The sequence below is a fragment of the Ornithorhynchus anatinus genome, chromosome 11 (genome assembly GCF_004115215.2).
Source record: "Ornithorhynchus anatinus isolate Pmale09 chromosome 11, mOrnAna1.pri.v4, whole genome shotgun sequence".
NCBI classification, from domain to species: domain Eukaryota; kingdom Metazoa; phylum Chordata; class Mammalia; order Monotremata; family Ornithorhynchidae; genus Ornithorhynchus; species Ornithorhynchus anatinus.
Window position 1 is genome coordinate 35,756,142 of NC_041738.1, and position 15,372 is coordinate 35,771,513.

Consider the following 15,372-nt stretch of genomic DNA (forward strand, 5'->3'; position numbering starts at 1 on the left):
AGTCTCGAACATCTAGAGCCCCCGGTGCCAGAGGAGACCAGAGGTCTCGGGTCGCTGGGGCCAGTGGGTGCCGGAGCCGCCTGGGGAACCTAGAGCATATGGGAAAAGGCTCTAGGTTCCCTGGGCAGCTCCGGCATCCAGGAGCTCCGGCGCCCTAAGACGTCTAGGTTCTTCTCACACTCGGGGGCTCTAGATATTCCAGATATTCTCGTGAGGTTCTACATCACCGAGGTTCTAGCCTCGTGAGGTTCTAGGTCACCGAAGTTCTAGTTCGCTGAGGTTCTAGACACGCGAGGTTCTCGATCACTGAGGTTCTAGACTCACTCAGGCAGGACTGAAGCAGTCAGCGCAGTGCAGGGTGGTGCCAGGAGCACAGGAAAAATAGCCTCTTTGCTTCCCACTCTCCTGTCTCCTCCTACCTGTAGCTGCTGGGGGTGAGCAGAGTAGGGGGCGGGAGCATGGGATGAGGCCTATAGCAAGAGGTTCCCGAGTGGAAAGGTCACTGTGGGGAGGAGAGTCCTCCCACAGGACTGTACTGACTCTAGAATTCCCAGTCCGAGCACTTGACAGGGAGGTAAGTGAGAAGGATGCCAGAAGAGTGGAAGTTCCTGTGCTTCCAAGGTAGTGGTCTCCTCCTCCCTCTCTTACGTGGCTCAGTGGCTACCTGGCTCAGAACCAGTCGGAGTGGCAACAGAAGCAAGGAAGTTGTGGGAACTCCAACCCATAACAGCCCCACGGGGCCTCAGTGGTCCTCACCGGCTCACCAGGGCTGTCCTTACGCCCTGCCTAGCCCATCCAGCCCTGGACCTGGAGCCGGTTTGTTCTTGACGGAATTGCCTTTTTGTCACATTCAGAGTCCTCCGCTGGATCTGACCCATCCTCCTAATGCTGTAGTACTAAGATTTGTGAGATTTGTTAAGCGCTTACTGTGTACTGTGTACTGTGTACTGCCAAGCACTGTGCTAAAGACTGGGCTAGATATAACTTAATCAGGCCAGTCACAATCTCTGTCCCACATGGGGCTCACAGCCTAACTATAATAAGAATAATAATAAGAAGAAGAAGAAGAATAATGTATTTGCCAGGCACTCTGCTAAGCCCTGGGGTGGATACAATTGAACTGGACACAGTAAGTGTCCCTTGGGGGTCTCACAGCCTCCATCCCCATTTTACAGATGAGATTGAGGACTCCCGAGGGTCTAGGTTGCTGAGGGCTCTAGGCTCCTGAGGTTCTATGTCACTGAGGTTCTAAGTCGCTGAAGCTCTAGATTCTTGAGGTTCTCGGTCACTGGGGCTCTAGGTTTCTGAGGTTCCAGACTCCCGAGGTCCCGGGCTCCCGAGTTTCTGGTTTCTTGAGTGTTACCGCTTCCTCTCTCCTCCTCGCTCCTGGAGGCCCTAGGTTCCAAGAGGCTCTAGGTTCCCGAGGCGACTCCAGCACCCGGAGGCTCTAGGTTCCGGAGGCTCTAGGTACCTGAGGTCCCCACCCCAGCTCCCAGAGTCTCGAAGTTCCTGAGGTGGCTCCAGAGCCTGGAGTCTCTAGGTTCCTCCCGCGCCCGTAGTGTCTAGATCGTTGAGGTTCTAGACTTGCAAGGTTCTAGATCATTGAGGGTCTGGGTACCTGGGGCTCTAGACTCCAGCTCCCAGAGGCTCTGGGTTCCCCGGGCAGCTCCGGCATCCGGGGGCTCCAGCGACCCGAGACTTCTAGGTTCCTCTGGCCCCCGGGGGCTCTGGATGTTCTAGACTCGTGAGGTTCTAGGTCACTGAGGCTCTGGGTACCTGGGGCTCTAGACTCCAGCTCCCAGAGGTTCTGGGTTCCCCGGGCAGCTCTGGCATCCGGGGGCTCCGGAGCCTCCAATTCTCTAGATTCCCCAGGTGGCTCCGGCACCCATGGGCTCCAGCGACCCGAGACCTCTGGGATCCTCTGGCACCCGGGGCCTCTGGATGTTCTAGAGTACTGAGGTTCTAGACACGCAAGGTTCTGGATTACTGAGGCTCTGGGTACCTGGGGCTCTATACTTCAGTTCCCAGATGCTCTAGGTTCCCCGGGCAGCTCCGGCATCCAGGGCCCCAGCGCTCCGATGCTCTGGGTTCCCGAGGCAGCTCCGGCATCCGGGAGCTCTGGTGCCCTAATAATTCTAGGTTCCTCTTACACCCGGGGCTCTAGTGAGGTTTTAGATCGCTGAGGTTCTAGATTCATAAGGTTCTAGATCATCGAGATTCTAGACTCGCGAGCTTCTAGATCATCGAGGTTCTAGGTACCTGGGACTCTAGACCCCAGCTCCCAGAGGCTCTAGGTTCCCCGGGCAGCTCTGACATCGGGGGCTCTGGCGCCTCCAAGGCTCTAGGTTCCCCAGGCGGCTCCGGCACCCATGAGCTGCAGTGACCCGAGACCTCTAGGCTCCTCTCGCACCCAGGGGCTCTGGATGTTCTAGACTCGTGAGGTTCTAGATCAGGGCCTGGGGAGCAAGTGACCAGCACGTGACCGGGGCCTGGGGCGCACGTGATCTAGAACCTCACGAGTCTAGAACACCCAGAACCCCCGGGTGCCAGAGGAGCCCAGAGTTCTTGGGTCACTGGAGCCCATGGGTGCCAGAGCCGCTTGGGGAACCTAGAGCCTCTGGGAGCTGGAGTCTAGAGCCCCACACTCTAGAATGTGACCGGGGCCTGGGGCGCACGTGACTGGCACATGATCGGGAAGCAGCGTGGCTCAGTGGAAAGAGCACGGGCTTTGGAGTCAGAGGTCATGAGTTCGAATCCCAGCTCAGCCACTTGTCAGCTGGGTGACTTTGGGCAAGTCACTTAACTTCTCTGTGCCTCAGTTATCTCATCTGTAAAATGGGGATTAAGACTGTGAGCCCCACGTGGGACAACCTGATTCCCCTATGTCTACCCCAGCGCTTAGAACAGTGCTCGGCACATAGTAAGCGCTTAACAAATACCAACATTATTATTATTATCGGGGCATGGGGCGCACGTGATCTAGAACCTCACGAGTCTAGAACACCCAGAACCCCCGGGTGCCAGAGGAGCCCAGAGGAAGAACTTAGTCTGAAGGAAATCTAAAGTCATTCTTTTCTAATAATTTTTTTCTAACCAAAATAATGTTTTATTTTCTACCAATGTAAAAAAAAAAATAATTGATTTTTTGGCTGATCAGCGATATCTTTCCACAATGGCAAAATTAATATAATTGCACTAGTTTGGAAATTTTGGTGCCAAATTAGCTTAAGAAACAAGTTTCATGTGGTGGAAGCTCAAGAATCTTTTGTGTTTCCCAGAGCTGGGAGAGCAGAGCACCGGGCTGATTATAAAGGGCAAATTGCTCGATTAAAGATTGGTGCAACTAATAAATGGGTACTGTTCCTTTCCTAACTATCTCCATTTCAGCTTCCTTATTAGTGATTCTAATGCTAGTGATCCCGGATAGGAATAAAATAAGACAATAACCATATGGGAAAAGATACAAGTGAGAAATACAGTATGTCTCTCTTCCTCTATTCATGGTACCAACGGACGCTACCAGCCCAGCTAAAGGTCACTGATTCCCCACCACCTCATACTGCTTCTCGGTCATTATTTCAGAGTGCTAAACAGAATTTGGACCAAATAATTGCCTGTACTCAAATCAATCATATTTATTCAGCATTTACTGGAGGCAGAGCACGGTGCTAAGGGCTTGGGAGAGTACAACATAGCCCACTTGGTAGCACGTTCCCTTGCCCACGGGAGACTACAGTCTGTAGTCTAAATCAAGCAACTCCTAGGGTGGAAAAACTGTAGCACTCATCGAGTCACGGTCTGAAAAGGAAGGCATCGTATAATGGTTTCCTTTATGCTCTACTCCAAGCCACTGATGTCAAAAACACACTGAATGTGATCTGCTCAGCTTCATCTCATTTAAAAATACCAGTCGGTACCCATGGCACTGTCCAGATCACTGAGGTTCTAGATCATTGAGACTCTGGGTACCTGGGGCTCTAGACTCCAGCTCCCAGAGGCTCTAGGTTCCCCAGGCGGCTCCGGCACCCATGGGCTCCAGCGAGCTGAGACCTCTAGGCTCCTCTCGCACCCAGGGGCTCTAGATGTTCTAGACGCGTGAGATTTTAGATCACTGAGGTTCTAGACTCGTGAGGTTCTAGATGAGGGCCTGGGGAGCACATGATCGGGGCCTGGGGAGCACGTGCCAGTCATCTGCTCCCCAGGCCCCGATCATGTGCCTCGCAGCCCCGGATCACGTGTTATAAGCCTCTTTCAGTTTTCCATTGCCCTTTTCGTCATTGATCTTCTGAGGAAAATCTACCCTCAGCCTGTTCCTCTGCCTTGAACTAATGCTCCAAACACAGTCAGCTTTATGACACCAGTTTTTCCTTCACATAATCCAGTGCAGACCACGTGCTCTAAGCTAATAGTACTGATTTCAAATCCCCTGTGTGTTTTCTACAATAGTATTGCTCTATATTTCCGCCGTTCAGGCCTCGGTTCTCTTTATTCACCTCACCTTTCTTAATTTTCCCATCCTTTCCAAGGAGGCACAGATCCCCTAAATAATATACCTCTCCCGATCCTCCAGGACCTGGTCTTTATTTCTTTGATGAATTCCTTAAGCGTCTCATAGTGGACTTTCCCCCTAGGAAGAGCTCAGCAGATCCTATTGGTGATGACTGAATGAATGATGATGATTTCATAGGGTATAAAATGCAAATCCCAGATCACTACTCCATTGGTTTGTGACAGCTTTGCCCCACCCCTCACCCCCACCCCCCATCCCCACGTACCTGAATTTACGCCTTCAAAATGCAGGATAAATAAATACGGTCTTGTTTTCCTTGTCTTGTAAAAAATTAGATGAAGGGTGGTGCCCTCAGCTAGATTTTCAACGCCAAAAAGACTTTGGGGAAAACAGTGTAAAAGAAGCAGCATGACCTCGCGGAAACAGCACAGGCCTGGGAGTCAGAGGACTTGGGTTCTAATTCCAGCTTTGCCAGTTGGTTACCATACAAATCGGGCCAGTGACTTATCTTCTCTGTGCCTCAGTTACCCAAACTGTAAATTGAGGATGAAATCCTTCTCCCTCCAATTTAGATTGGAAGTCCCACATGGGACAGAGACGGTGTCCACCCTGATAAATTTGTATCTGCCCCAGTGCTTAGAAAAGAGCTCGACAGTAAGTAACATGTCATTAAAAAATCGGAGCTTATAATAATAATGTTGGTATTTGTTAAGTGCTTACTATGTGCAGAGCACTGTTCTGAACGCTGGGGTAAATACAGGGTAATCAGGTTGTCCTAAGTGAGGCTCACTGTCTTAATGCCCATTTTACAGATGAGGTCACTGAGGCCCAGAGAAGTGAAGTGACTTGCCCGCAGTCACACAGCTGACAAGTGGCGGAGCCAGGATTCAAACCCATGACCTCTGACTCCCAAGCCCGGGCTCTCTCCACTGAGCCACGCTAGTTTCCTTCATTTTGTTTTAAGGCACTGGATGATGCTTTGTTTCCACTCACCCTACTTTTTTTTGGCTCCTCTTTTCCACTGAGCAGAGGAAGAAGAATTATCCTCCTTCGATCAGATATCAAAGCGGACCTCTCTTGCTGTGACAGCGACAGCTGCCTCCAACTCTGAAGAAAACCACCTGACCACAATCTATGTGAAACTCGAAGCGGAGGAAGAAGAAGAAAATGGAAACCTGGACCGAGGATTGTTACCAGGTAACCCAATCACTCTTAATGCATCAGCCCTAGCTCTCACCCTAAGCTAATTCTCCTGCTGATATACTCTAAGGCCGTAACTTGACAAACGTAAGCTAGCGTTTTGGAAATAACATTTTTTGGGGTGTAAATTAATTGACATAGAATGAGATTCCGTCAGCCACCAAAACATCGGTTCCAAGCTGACGTGTTCTGCAGTATTAAGGGGGATTTTTCCAGATGAATCAGTCAATCAGTTGGTTTTATTGAGCGCTTACTGTGAGCAGAGCATGGCTAAGCTCTTGGGAGATTATGGTATAACAGAGTTGGTGGACACGTTCTCTGACCACTGCGATTAATCCTTCAAGTGCTCTCCGGTCCGCCGAACTCTCTCCTCCGTCATCTTCAACAATCACATTAGCTGCAGCAATCTGGGGGCCGGCAGGAGGAGGAAACCTTTAAAAGTGCAGGAGAGCTGCAAAAACTCGTGTCACAGCCGAAACCTTCAAAGGAGATTGTCAAATGTGCAGCCTCATATATTCGCTTGGTTCATCAATCAATCACAAGAAGCTAATGAGGAGTTCCTATGCTAGCACCCCCTTCCATTTATAGCTCTTAGCTTGGGATCAGTACAGTATTATGTGGTTGTGAATAGCACAGTTTGCCAGGAATGTCAATTCATCCTTTGCCTAGCCCAGGTAGTAGAAAATATGGTCATGTCGGGCAAAGCCTCTGTCAGATAAGTCAGTGATCTTAGCTTTAATGTGTATTCTTAGCTCAAATGTCGGGGAAACATGCGCCAGAGAGAGCTTCGGGTCACGGAAAGAACTGGGATTCAATCGCATAAATGTTTGCGTTTTGGTAGATCACTGTTACAAAACGCTACTGGGTTTTCAGTCTTTTTATTTTTGGGTATTTGTTAAGCTCTTACAATATGGCACGCAGTGCACTAAACTCTAGGGTAGAAACTAGCTAATCAGGTTGGACACAGTCCCTGTCCCACATGAGTCTCACTGTCTTAATCCCTATTTTCAGACGAGGTAACTGAGGCACAGAGAAGTTAAATGACTTGCACACAGCAAGCAATTGGGAGAAGAGAAGTGGCAGATCTGGGATTAGAATCCAGGTCCTTCTGAGTCCCAGGCCCCCACTCCACCGACTAGGCTATGCTGTTTTAGGATCACACTCTTTCTTATTCCAAATGGATCTCTCTGATAGTGCTGTCTGATCTGTTTCCCCGCTCAAAAAATGGCTGCAGTTGGTCAGAAGGAGAGAGTGGCTATAATCATCTTACTGGAAGGAGAAGGCAAGAGATCCCTGTTAGAAATGGCAGAAATGGCAGAATTTTAGAAAGTCCGTTAAATAGAATGTGGATTTACATGTTTGGAGTGACTGTCCTATGCTTTAGATCATGAGGTAGACGTTAAAAAGGGTTCAGTATTGGTAACATTTAGTTGGGATTGAATCTCTGAGCTCTAACACCTGTTTGGTCTTGGCAAGTGAATTCCTTCAAGCCCTTCCCAGTGAAAGTAGTGATTTAAGTGACTCTCTAGTGAAAAACTCTACAGTTACACATACCAGAATGACCTTAAGATGAAAGCTGAGACGTTCTGAAGAGGGTGTGTCTGTGGAGTCGCTACGGGTCGGAGACGATCTGACGACATTTGACGAAGATAGTGAAAAGCGTTAAGATATATCTCCCCCAGGAAGCCTTCCCTGACTAATCTCTCATCTCCCCACTTTATTTTCCTTCCCTTCTGCATCACCTATGAACTTAAGTCCATATCCCCTAAGCCCTTTAGTACTCCCTTCCCTACCTCTTCCTCTCCCTCACGGCACTTAAGTACATTTTCTTATACGCTGTGGCTTCCCCTACCTGTGATTTATTTTAATGCCAGTCTCCCCGATTAGACTGTAAGCTCCTTGCGGGCAAGGATCGTGCCTTCCTCCTCTATTGTGTTCTCCCAAGAGCTTCGTACAGTGCTCCGCACATAGTACACACTCAATAAGTACCACCGATCGCCTGAAAAATATAGAGCATCGCTGTTTCCATCCCTTTATCTCCATCATTCCTACACCGGATCGCTGAGGAAGGTCTCGCCCAGCAGATGAAATGCACAGGCATCAGGAGCGATTTCTTGAACTCACCAATTCCTTGTAACCTTTTGTTTCTCAGCCTCCGAAAAGAAGCAAAGCATAGACAGCCACTGTGTGGAGGAAGTGGGAGAACTAGAGAGTAACCCTGTCAGCAAGGCTGTGGCCCGCCACCTGGGCATTGATATTTCTTCTGAAGGCCGGGCTGCCAGGAACCGCCGAGGCATTGCTCTTATAGTGCACGGGGCACCTCTGTCAGGTATGAAATGAATTCCTTTGGGGAATGGGAAAAAGGGGATTCAGAAGAACGATTCCTTTTTTATGGTATTTGTTGAGCGCTTACTATGCGTCGGGCATTGTACTAAGCTCTGGGATGAACACAAAATAAACAGCTTGGACACACTCCGTGTCCCACTCGGACCTCACTGTCTCAATCCCCATTTTTACAGATGGGGTAACTGAGGCACAGAGAAGTGAAGTGACTTGCCCAAGGTCATACAGCAGACAAGTGGCACAGCTGGGATGAGAACCAAGGTCCTTCTGACTCCCGGGCCTGTGCTCTATCTACTTTTATTTCCTCCCCTCTGACAAGCAACAGGTGCTAAAGGTCACATTTATGCGACCTGCCAATTTAGCCGTTACATGCCGTGGATATAAAGCGAATAAATGACTCTGAACAAAACTGGAACCCGTGTGGAGAAGAGGGTGGTAATTAGGTAATCCTGACTTACTTAAAACTGCCAGATGGCAGTAGACATTTTTAAGCAAAACATTATACTAAATGCTGAGGGGATTTATGAGATGGATTTTTGCCCTCCAAGAGCTTACAAACTAATGGGGAGATAGGGAGAGACAAATATTCAGCAAGAAGTGCATACAGAGTTTTATGGGTATTTATAATTGTAGATGATCGGGGTATTTGTTAAGCGCTTACAGTCTGCCAAACACTATACTAAGCGCTGGGGTAGATACAATAAAAGCCGATTGAACACAATCCCTGTCCAACCTGTTATCGCACTGTAAGGAGGGAATACTTATAGTGGACTGTGTGCCTTATTTATTCAGGGAAGGTTCCATATAGAAAGTGGCTTTTGAAGAGGGTTTTGAAGGAAGGGGCATGGGGTGAGTGACGGCGTGATGGTGGGAGAGAGCTTGCTTATTTCAGAGAATAATAAAGCGTGATCCAGTGGAAAGAGCCTGGGCTTCGGAGTCAGAGGTCATGGGTTCGACTCCCGGCTCTGCCACTCGTCAGCTGTGTGACTGTGGGCGAGTCACTTAACTTCTCTGTGCCTCAGTTACCTCATTTGTAAAATGGGGATCAACTGTGAGCCTCACGTGGGAAAACCTGATTACCCTGTATCTACCCCAGCGCTTAGAACAGTGCTCTGCACATAGTAAGCGTTTAACAAATACCAACATTATTATTATTATTATTATCATACCTTGAACATATGAAAAATACTGTTTTCATCTCACTAACAGGAGTCTGAGTATGCAGCTACGGCTGTAAACCAAGGATAGGGATGACCCTTCGAGAGAAGCAGTACGGCCTTAGCGGAAAGAGCACAGACCAGGGAGTCAGAGGACCTGGGTTCTAATTTTGACTCTGCCAATTGTTTGCTGTGTGACCTTGGGCAAGTCACTTCATTTCTCTGGGCCTCAGTTTCCTCAAACTTGCCTCTACCCTAGTGTTGGGCACAGAGTGGCCACAAATACCATTAAAAAAAAATCAAGGGATCCTTTTGATATGGGACCAAATCAGTCTAGAAAGACCAGACTCCATGCAAAAGGATACGTGAGATAAGGCATCTGACTCAGCCCCCTTTTTTCCCCCTCTTGTAGGAAAGACCATGGCTGCTGTGACCCTCGCAAAGAAGTACTCGGCTGCCTGCGTAACTATAGATTCGGTCGTCTTAGAAGCCATCTCAGATGGAACCAGCAACTCGGGGCTCCGGGCCCGGGAACTCTGTGTGAGAGCCGCCGTGGAGCAGAGCCAGCGGGAGACTGAGGAAAATGGTAAGAGTGAATCCTTTCTCGAAAACTATCAAAGAACCTTATCTCCTTTAGCAAGGCGGTGTCACCATTCCCACTGCCATGTCCTCCCAAGAGTTGATGTCTTTTTTTTTTAACGTAATAGTAATGATAATAATAATAATAATGTTGGTATTTGTTAAGCGCTTACTATGTGCAGAGCACTGTTATAAGCTCTGGGGGAGATACAGGGTGATCAGGATGTCCCACGTGAGGCTCACAGTCGTCATCCCCATTTTCCAGATGAGGTAACGGAGGCACAGAGAAGTTAAGGGACTTGCCCACAGTCACACAGCTGACAAGTGGCAGAGTCGGGATTCGAACCCATGACCTCTGACTCCCAAGGCCGGGCTCTTTCCGCTGAGTCACGCTGCTTCGCTGGTATATTTGTTAAGCTCCTACTCTACGCCAGGCACCGTTCTAAGTGCCGGGGTAGCTACGACCTAATAACGTTGGACCCAGTCCGTGACCCACGTGGGGCTCACGGTCTTGAACCCCATTTTACAGATGAGGTAACTGAAGCTCAGAGAAGTCAAGTAACTTTTTCTTCCAGTGGTATGTGTTAAGCACTCACTACATGCCAGACACCGTACGAAGCACTGAGGTAGATACAAGCTAATCAGGTTGGACATAGTCCGTGTCCCGCCTGGGATTTACTGCCGTAATCCCCATTTTGCAGATGAGATCACTGGGGTACAGAGAAATTAAGTGACTGGCCCAAGGTCACACAGAAGACAAGTGGCAGAGCCAGGACTAGAACCCAGGTCTTCTGACTCCCAAGCCCGTGCTCTTTCCACTGTGTCACACTGCTTCTCTCTTTACCTGAACCTCCATGTCTCTTTTTATGAACTTCCACTGTAACCGAGGGTCACTGGAGTCCAGGGAATGGAACAAGGAGCCAGTTAATAATAATAATAATAATAATAATGTTGGTATTTGTTAAGCGCTTACTATGTGCCAAGCACTGTTCTAAGCACTGGGGTAGACATAGGGGAATCAGGTTGTCCCACGTGGGGCTCACAGTCTTAATCCCCATTTTACAGATGAGGGAACTGAGGCACAGAGAAGTGAAGTGACTTGCCCACAGTCACACAGCCGACAAGTGGCAGAGCCGGGATTCGAACTCATGAGCCCTGACTCCCAAGCCCGTGCTCTTTCCACTGAGCCACGCTGCTTCTCTGTTGTTATTATTATTATCATTATATCTGTTAAACACTTATGTGTCAAACACTGTTCTAAGCACTGGAGTAGTTATGAGAAGCAGCATGGCTCAGTGGGAAGAGCCCGGGCTCGGGAGTCAGAGGTCATGGGTTCTAATCCCGGCTCCGCCACTTGTCAGCTGTGTGACTGTGGGCAAGTCACTTCACTTCTCTGTGCCTCAATTCCCTCATCTGTAAAATGGGGATGAAGACTCTGAGGCTCATGAGGGACGACCTGATTCCCCTGTATCTCCCCCAGCGCTTAGAACAGTGCTCTGCACATAGTAAATGCTTAACAAATACCAACATTATTACTATTATTATTATTACAAGTTAATCTGGATGGACACAGTCCCTGCCCTTTGTGAGGCTCACAGTCTAAGAAGGAAGGGGATCAAGTTTGAAATCCCCGTTTTGCAGTTGAGGAAATTGAGGCACAGAGAAGTTAAGTGACTTAACCAAGGTCACACAGCCGGTAAGTGGCAGAGCTGGGTTTAGAACCCAGGATTTCTGACTCCCCAAGCCTGAGCTCTTTCCACCTACTATGCGCAAAACACTGTACTAAGGGCCTGGGAAAGTACATTGGAGGTAGAAGTCAGACATGCCCTGACTTGAGGCTTGTTTCTGGGCCTTAGTTTCCCCAGGTTTTTCAGATTCGGAAAGAATGACGTGAATTGCCTTCAGGTTCTCCCCCAAACTGTTATATTCTTTCATTCAAGGCACTCTTCATGAATATCCCGACTCTGCCCCTTGTCAGCTGTGTGTCTGTGGGCAAGTCACTTCACTTCTCTGTGCCTCAGTTCCCTCATCTGTAAAATGGGGATGAAGACTGTGAACCTCACGTGGGACAGCCTCATTCCCCTGTATCTACCCCAGCGCTTAGAACAGTGCTCTGCACATAGTAAGCGCTTAACAAATACCAACATTATTATTCTTATTATTCTCTTTCGGTCTGCAGGCCAGCTTCCGGACACCAATTTGTTACAGACCCCCGTTGGGGTGACAAGACTGAGCACCGAGGCCCTGGCCAAACATACCTCAGAAGGGACGCTGTTATCGTCCGAGATCAAAACTATCCCCCAGTCTGCCACTTCCAGAGGCATGCGGGGAAGCGTGCTGGCGGGGAAGGGAAAATCAGAGGGCCACGTTTCCCAGTCACAGAAGGCGCAACATCAGCAGCATCAATCCGACGCTACGGGATCGCTGGTAAACGTGCGGCTGTGACCTCCCAAGCGCTTAGTACGGTCCTGTCCCCCAGGGAGCCTTCAGTAAACACCACCGACGCTCCTGCTCCTGCCCGCCTGTGTACTCTATCCCCGTGCTTCGTAGAGAAGCGGCAAGGCCTAGTGGAAAAAGAGCACGGACCTGGGAGTCAGAAGACTTGGAGTCTAATCCCGGCTCCGCCGCTTAACCTGCTGGGTGGCCTTGAGCAAGTCACTTCAATCGCCTGTGCCTCGGTTCCCTCCTCTGCCAAATGGGTATATCGGGACTTGTTCCCCGTAGACCGTAAGCTCGTTATGGGCAGGGCCGGTGCCTGCTAACTCCCTTGTATTGTATTCACCCAAGAGCTTAGTACAGTTCTCAGCACACAGTAAGCGCTCAGTAAATACCGTTGCTTGATTATTCTCCCTCCTACTTAAGAGAAGCAGCGTGGCTCAGTGGAAAGAGCCCGGTCTTGGGAGTCAGAGGTCATGGGTTCTAATCCCAGCCCCGCCACTTGCCAGCTGTGTGACTTTGGGCAAGTCACTTAACTTCTCTGGGCCTCAGTGACCTCATCTGTAAAATGGGGATGAAGACTGTGAGCCCCATGGGGGACAACCTCATCCCCTTGTATCCCCCCCCCCAGCGCTTAGAACAGTGCTGTGCATATAGTAAGCGCTTAACAAATACCAACATCATTATTATTATTATTACTTGGACTGTGAGCCCCAGGTAGGACCTACATACATGTAGGACCTGTATCTATCCCAGTGTTGAGTACATTGCCTGACACATAGTGAACGCTTAACAAATACCACAGTTCCTATTAAAATGATCGTTAGTACAGTGCTCTGGACCTAGTCAGCACTTAGTAAATACTATTATTCCTACTGGAATGTAGAGAAACAAATCAAGAGCTCTTGGCCCCTCTTATTCATTCTTCTTCTGTAGGCCTTTCCCCACCCTGATCTCCTTCCCTTCTGCGTCTCCTACGCACCTCAACTGTATATATTTCCATTACCCTATTTATTTTGTTAATGAAATGTACATCGCCTCGATTCTATTTAGTTGCCATCGGTTTTTACGAGATGTTCTTCCCCTCGACTCTATTTATCGCCATCGTTCTCCTCTGTCCGTCTCCCCCGATTAGACCGTAAGCCCGTCAAACGGCAGGGACCGTCTCTATCCGTTGCCGACTTGTTCATTCCAAGCGCTTAGTACAGTGCTCTGCACATAGGGAGCGCTCAGTAAATACTATTGAATGAATGAATAGTTTCTGACCATTTGAATACTAAACCCAACCCCTATAGAACTTAAGTATAAGGCTTATACTCTGATCCCTCTCCCTGTGATTTATTTTAATGTCTGTCTCTAAATTATAAAATGCTGGGAGATAAGGATTGATTCTATTTTACCAAGCGCTTAATACAATACAGTGTTCTGCACACAGTATATGCTCAATACATACCACTGACTGATTGATTGATGATGACGATGGCATTTGTTAAGGGCTTACTTTGTGACCAGCACTGTTCTAAGCCCTGGGGTAGATACAAGCTAATCAGGTTGGACACGGTCCCCGTCCCACATGGGGCTCGTAGTTTTAATCCCCATTTTCCAGGTGAGGTAACTGAGGCACAAAGAAGTGAGCATCTTTATTCCTGTTCTGCAGATGAGGAAGCAGAAGAACATTTTTTTCTTCCAGTCCTCATCCTCATCAGTGTTTTTTGAACGACTCTTGTGAGCAGAGCACTGCATTAGATGCTTTGGAAATTATAGTAGACGTAAAAATGTAGAGGTCTGGGAATCAGACAAGCTACAGTCTCGTCACGGTTTTGCTACTGACTTATTGTGAGACTTGGGGTAACTCACGGAACATCTCTGGGCTTCAGTTTCCTCATCTGTCGGATGGAGATAGTAATACGTGCCTCTCCCTATCGAAGGGATGGTTTGAGGATAAAATGAGATATCTTCTGTGTAAGAGTTTTGGAAAACTCAAAGGACTTTTCCAAATCAAGGTATTATTTACTTACCCCGTTCTTATCACTCCCCGTTTTTTCCTTAAAAGAAGTGTTGGTTGATACTACTAGACTTTCTAATCTACGAATGGAAGATATGTGGAAATAGAACGAAAGTTAGCGAGTGTCCCCGAAGACGTTTATAAAGCAGTGATTGACTGGGAATCAATCAACGCAATTTATTGAGCGCTTACTTCGTGCAGAACACTGTTCTAAGCGCTTGGGAGAGTAGAGGATAAACAAGGCAATGGGTTAGTCCACCTGCATCCACTTGAAAGTCACATTTTCCTGAACGATTGGTTCGGGGTAACTCTCTGGGATGCCAAGTGAACAGACAGCCAAGACCCCACAGTCAGAGCTGGCGACTTCCCTGACATATTTTTCCTTCTGATGTTCCCCACCCCCGCCTTTGCAGGTGGCATCCAGCCCCGTCCCCACTGGACCTGCCCAGCAGCACCTTAGCGTTAGTGTGAGCGTGGGAGGAGAGGCAGGGCTGATGAGCTGTGTGCTTCCTGAGGAATTGCTTGTGGACATCCTGGCCGAAAGGATGCAGGTACGTCTGACTGCTAACCTCGAGGGCCTGAGAAACCGATCCCGGAAAGTTCAGTGGAAGGCAACAGTTGAGAAGCAGCATGACCTAGTGGTTAGAGCACGGGCCTGGGAGTCAGAACGACCTGGGTTCTAATCCTGGCCTTGCCACTTGTCTGCTGTGGGGTCTTGGGCAAGTCACTTCACTTCTCTCTGCTTCAGTTACCTCTTCTGTCAAATGGACGTTAAGGCTGAGAGCCCTATAATAATAATAATAATAATGTTGGTATTTGTTAAGCGCTTACTATGTGCAGAGCACCGTTCTAAGCGCTGGGGGAGATACAGGGTGATCAGGTCGTCCCACGTGAGGCTCACAGTTAATCCCCATTTTACAGATGAGGGAACTGAGGCACAGAGAAGTGAAGCGACTCGCCCACGGTCACACAGCTGACAAGGGGCAGAGCCGGGAGTCGAACTCGTGACCTCTGACTCCGAAGCCCGGCTCTTTCCACCGAGCCACGCTGCTTCCCAGGGACTGTGTCCAACCTAATTACCTTGTAGCTACCCCAGCACTTAGTACAGTGCCCGGTGTAGAGTAAGCGCTTAACAAATACCC

General features: G+C 48.8%; 1 protein-coding gene across 9 annotated transcripts in view; it reads left to right on the forward strand.

The window, feature by feature from the left end:
- Window positions 1–15,372, forward strand: part of HYDIN (HYDIN axonemal central pair apparatus protein) — a 335,154-nt gene that overhangs the window by 245,496 nt on the left and 74,286 nt on the right. For 8 of the 9 annotated variants that reach the window (XR_005660565.1, XM_029074826.1, XM_039913571.1 and 5 more), the window contains 5 exons: window positions 5,540–5,707; window positions 7,863–8,039; window positions 9,623–9,796; window positions 11,969–12,216; window positions 14,644–14,781. Coding sequence is in view for 8 of the 9 variants with exons in the window: in XM_029074826.1 (XP_028930659.1) it covers window positions 5,540–5,707; window positions 7,863–8,039; window positions 9,623–9,796; window positions 11,969–12,216; window positions 14,644–14,781 (905 nt within the window). In the remaining variant the exon portion in view is untranslated. The remainder of the gene's footprint in view (window positions 1–5,539; window positions 5,708–7,862; window positions 8,040–9,622; window positions 9,797–11,968; window positions 12,217–14,643; window positions 14,782–15,372) is intronic. The other variant, XM_039913573.1, reaches the window with a different exon arrangement.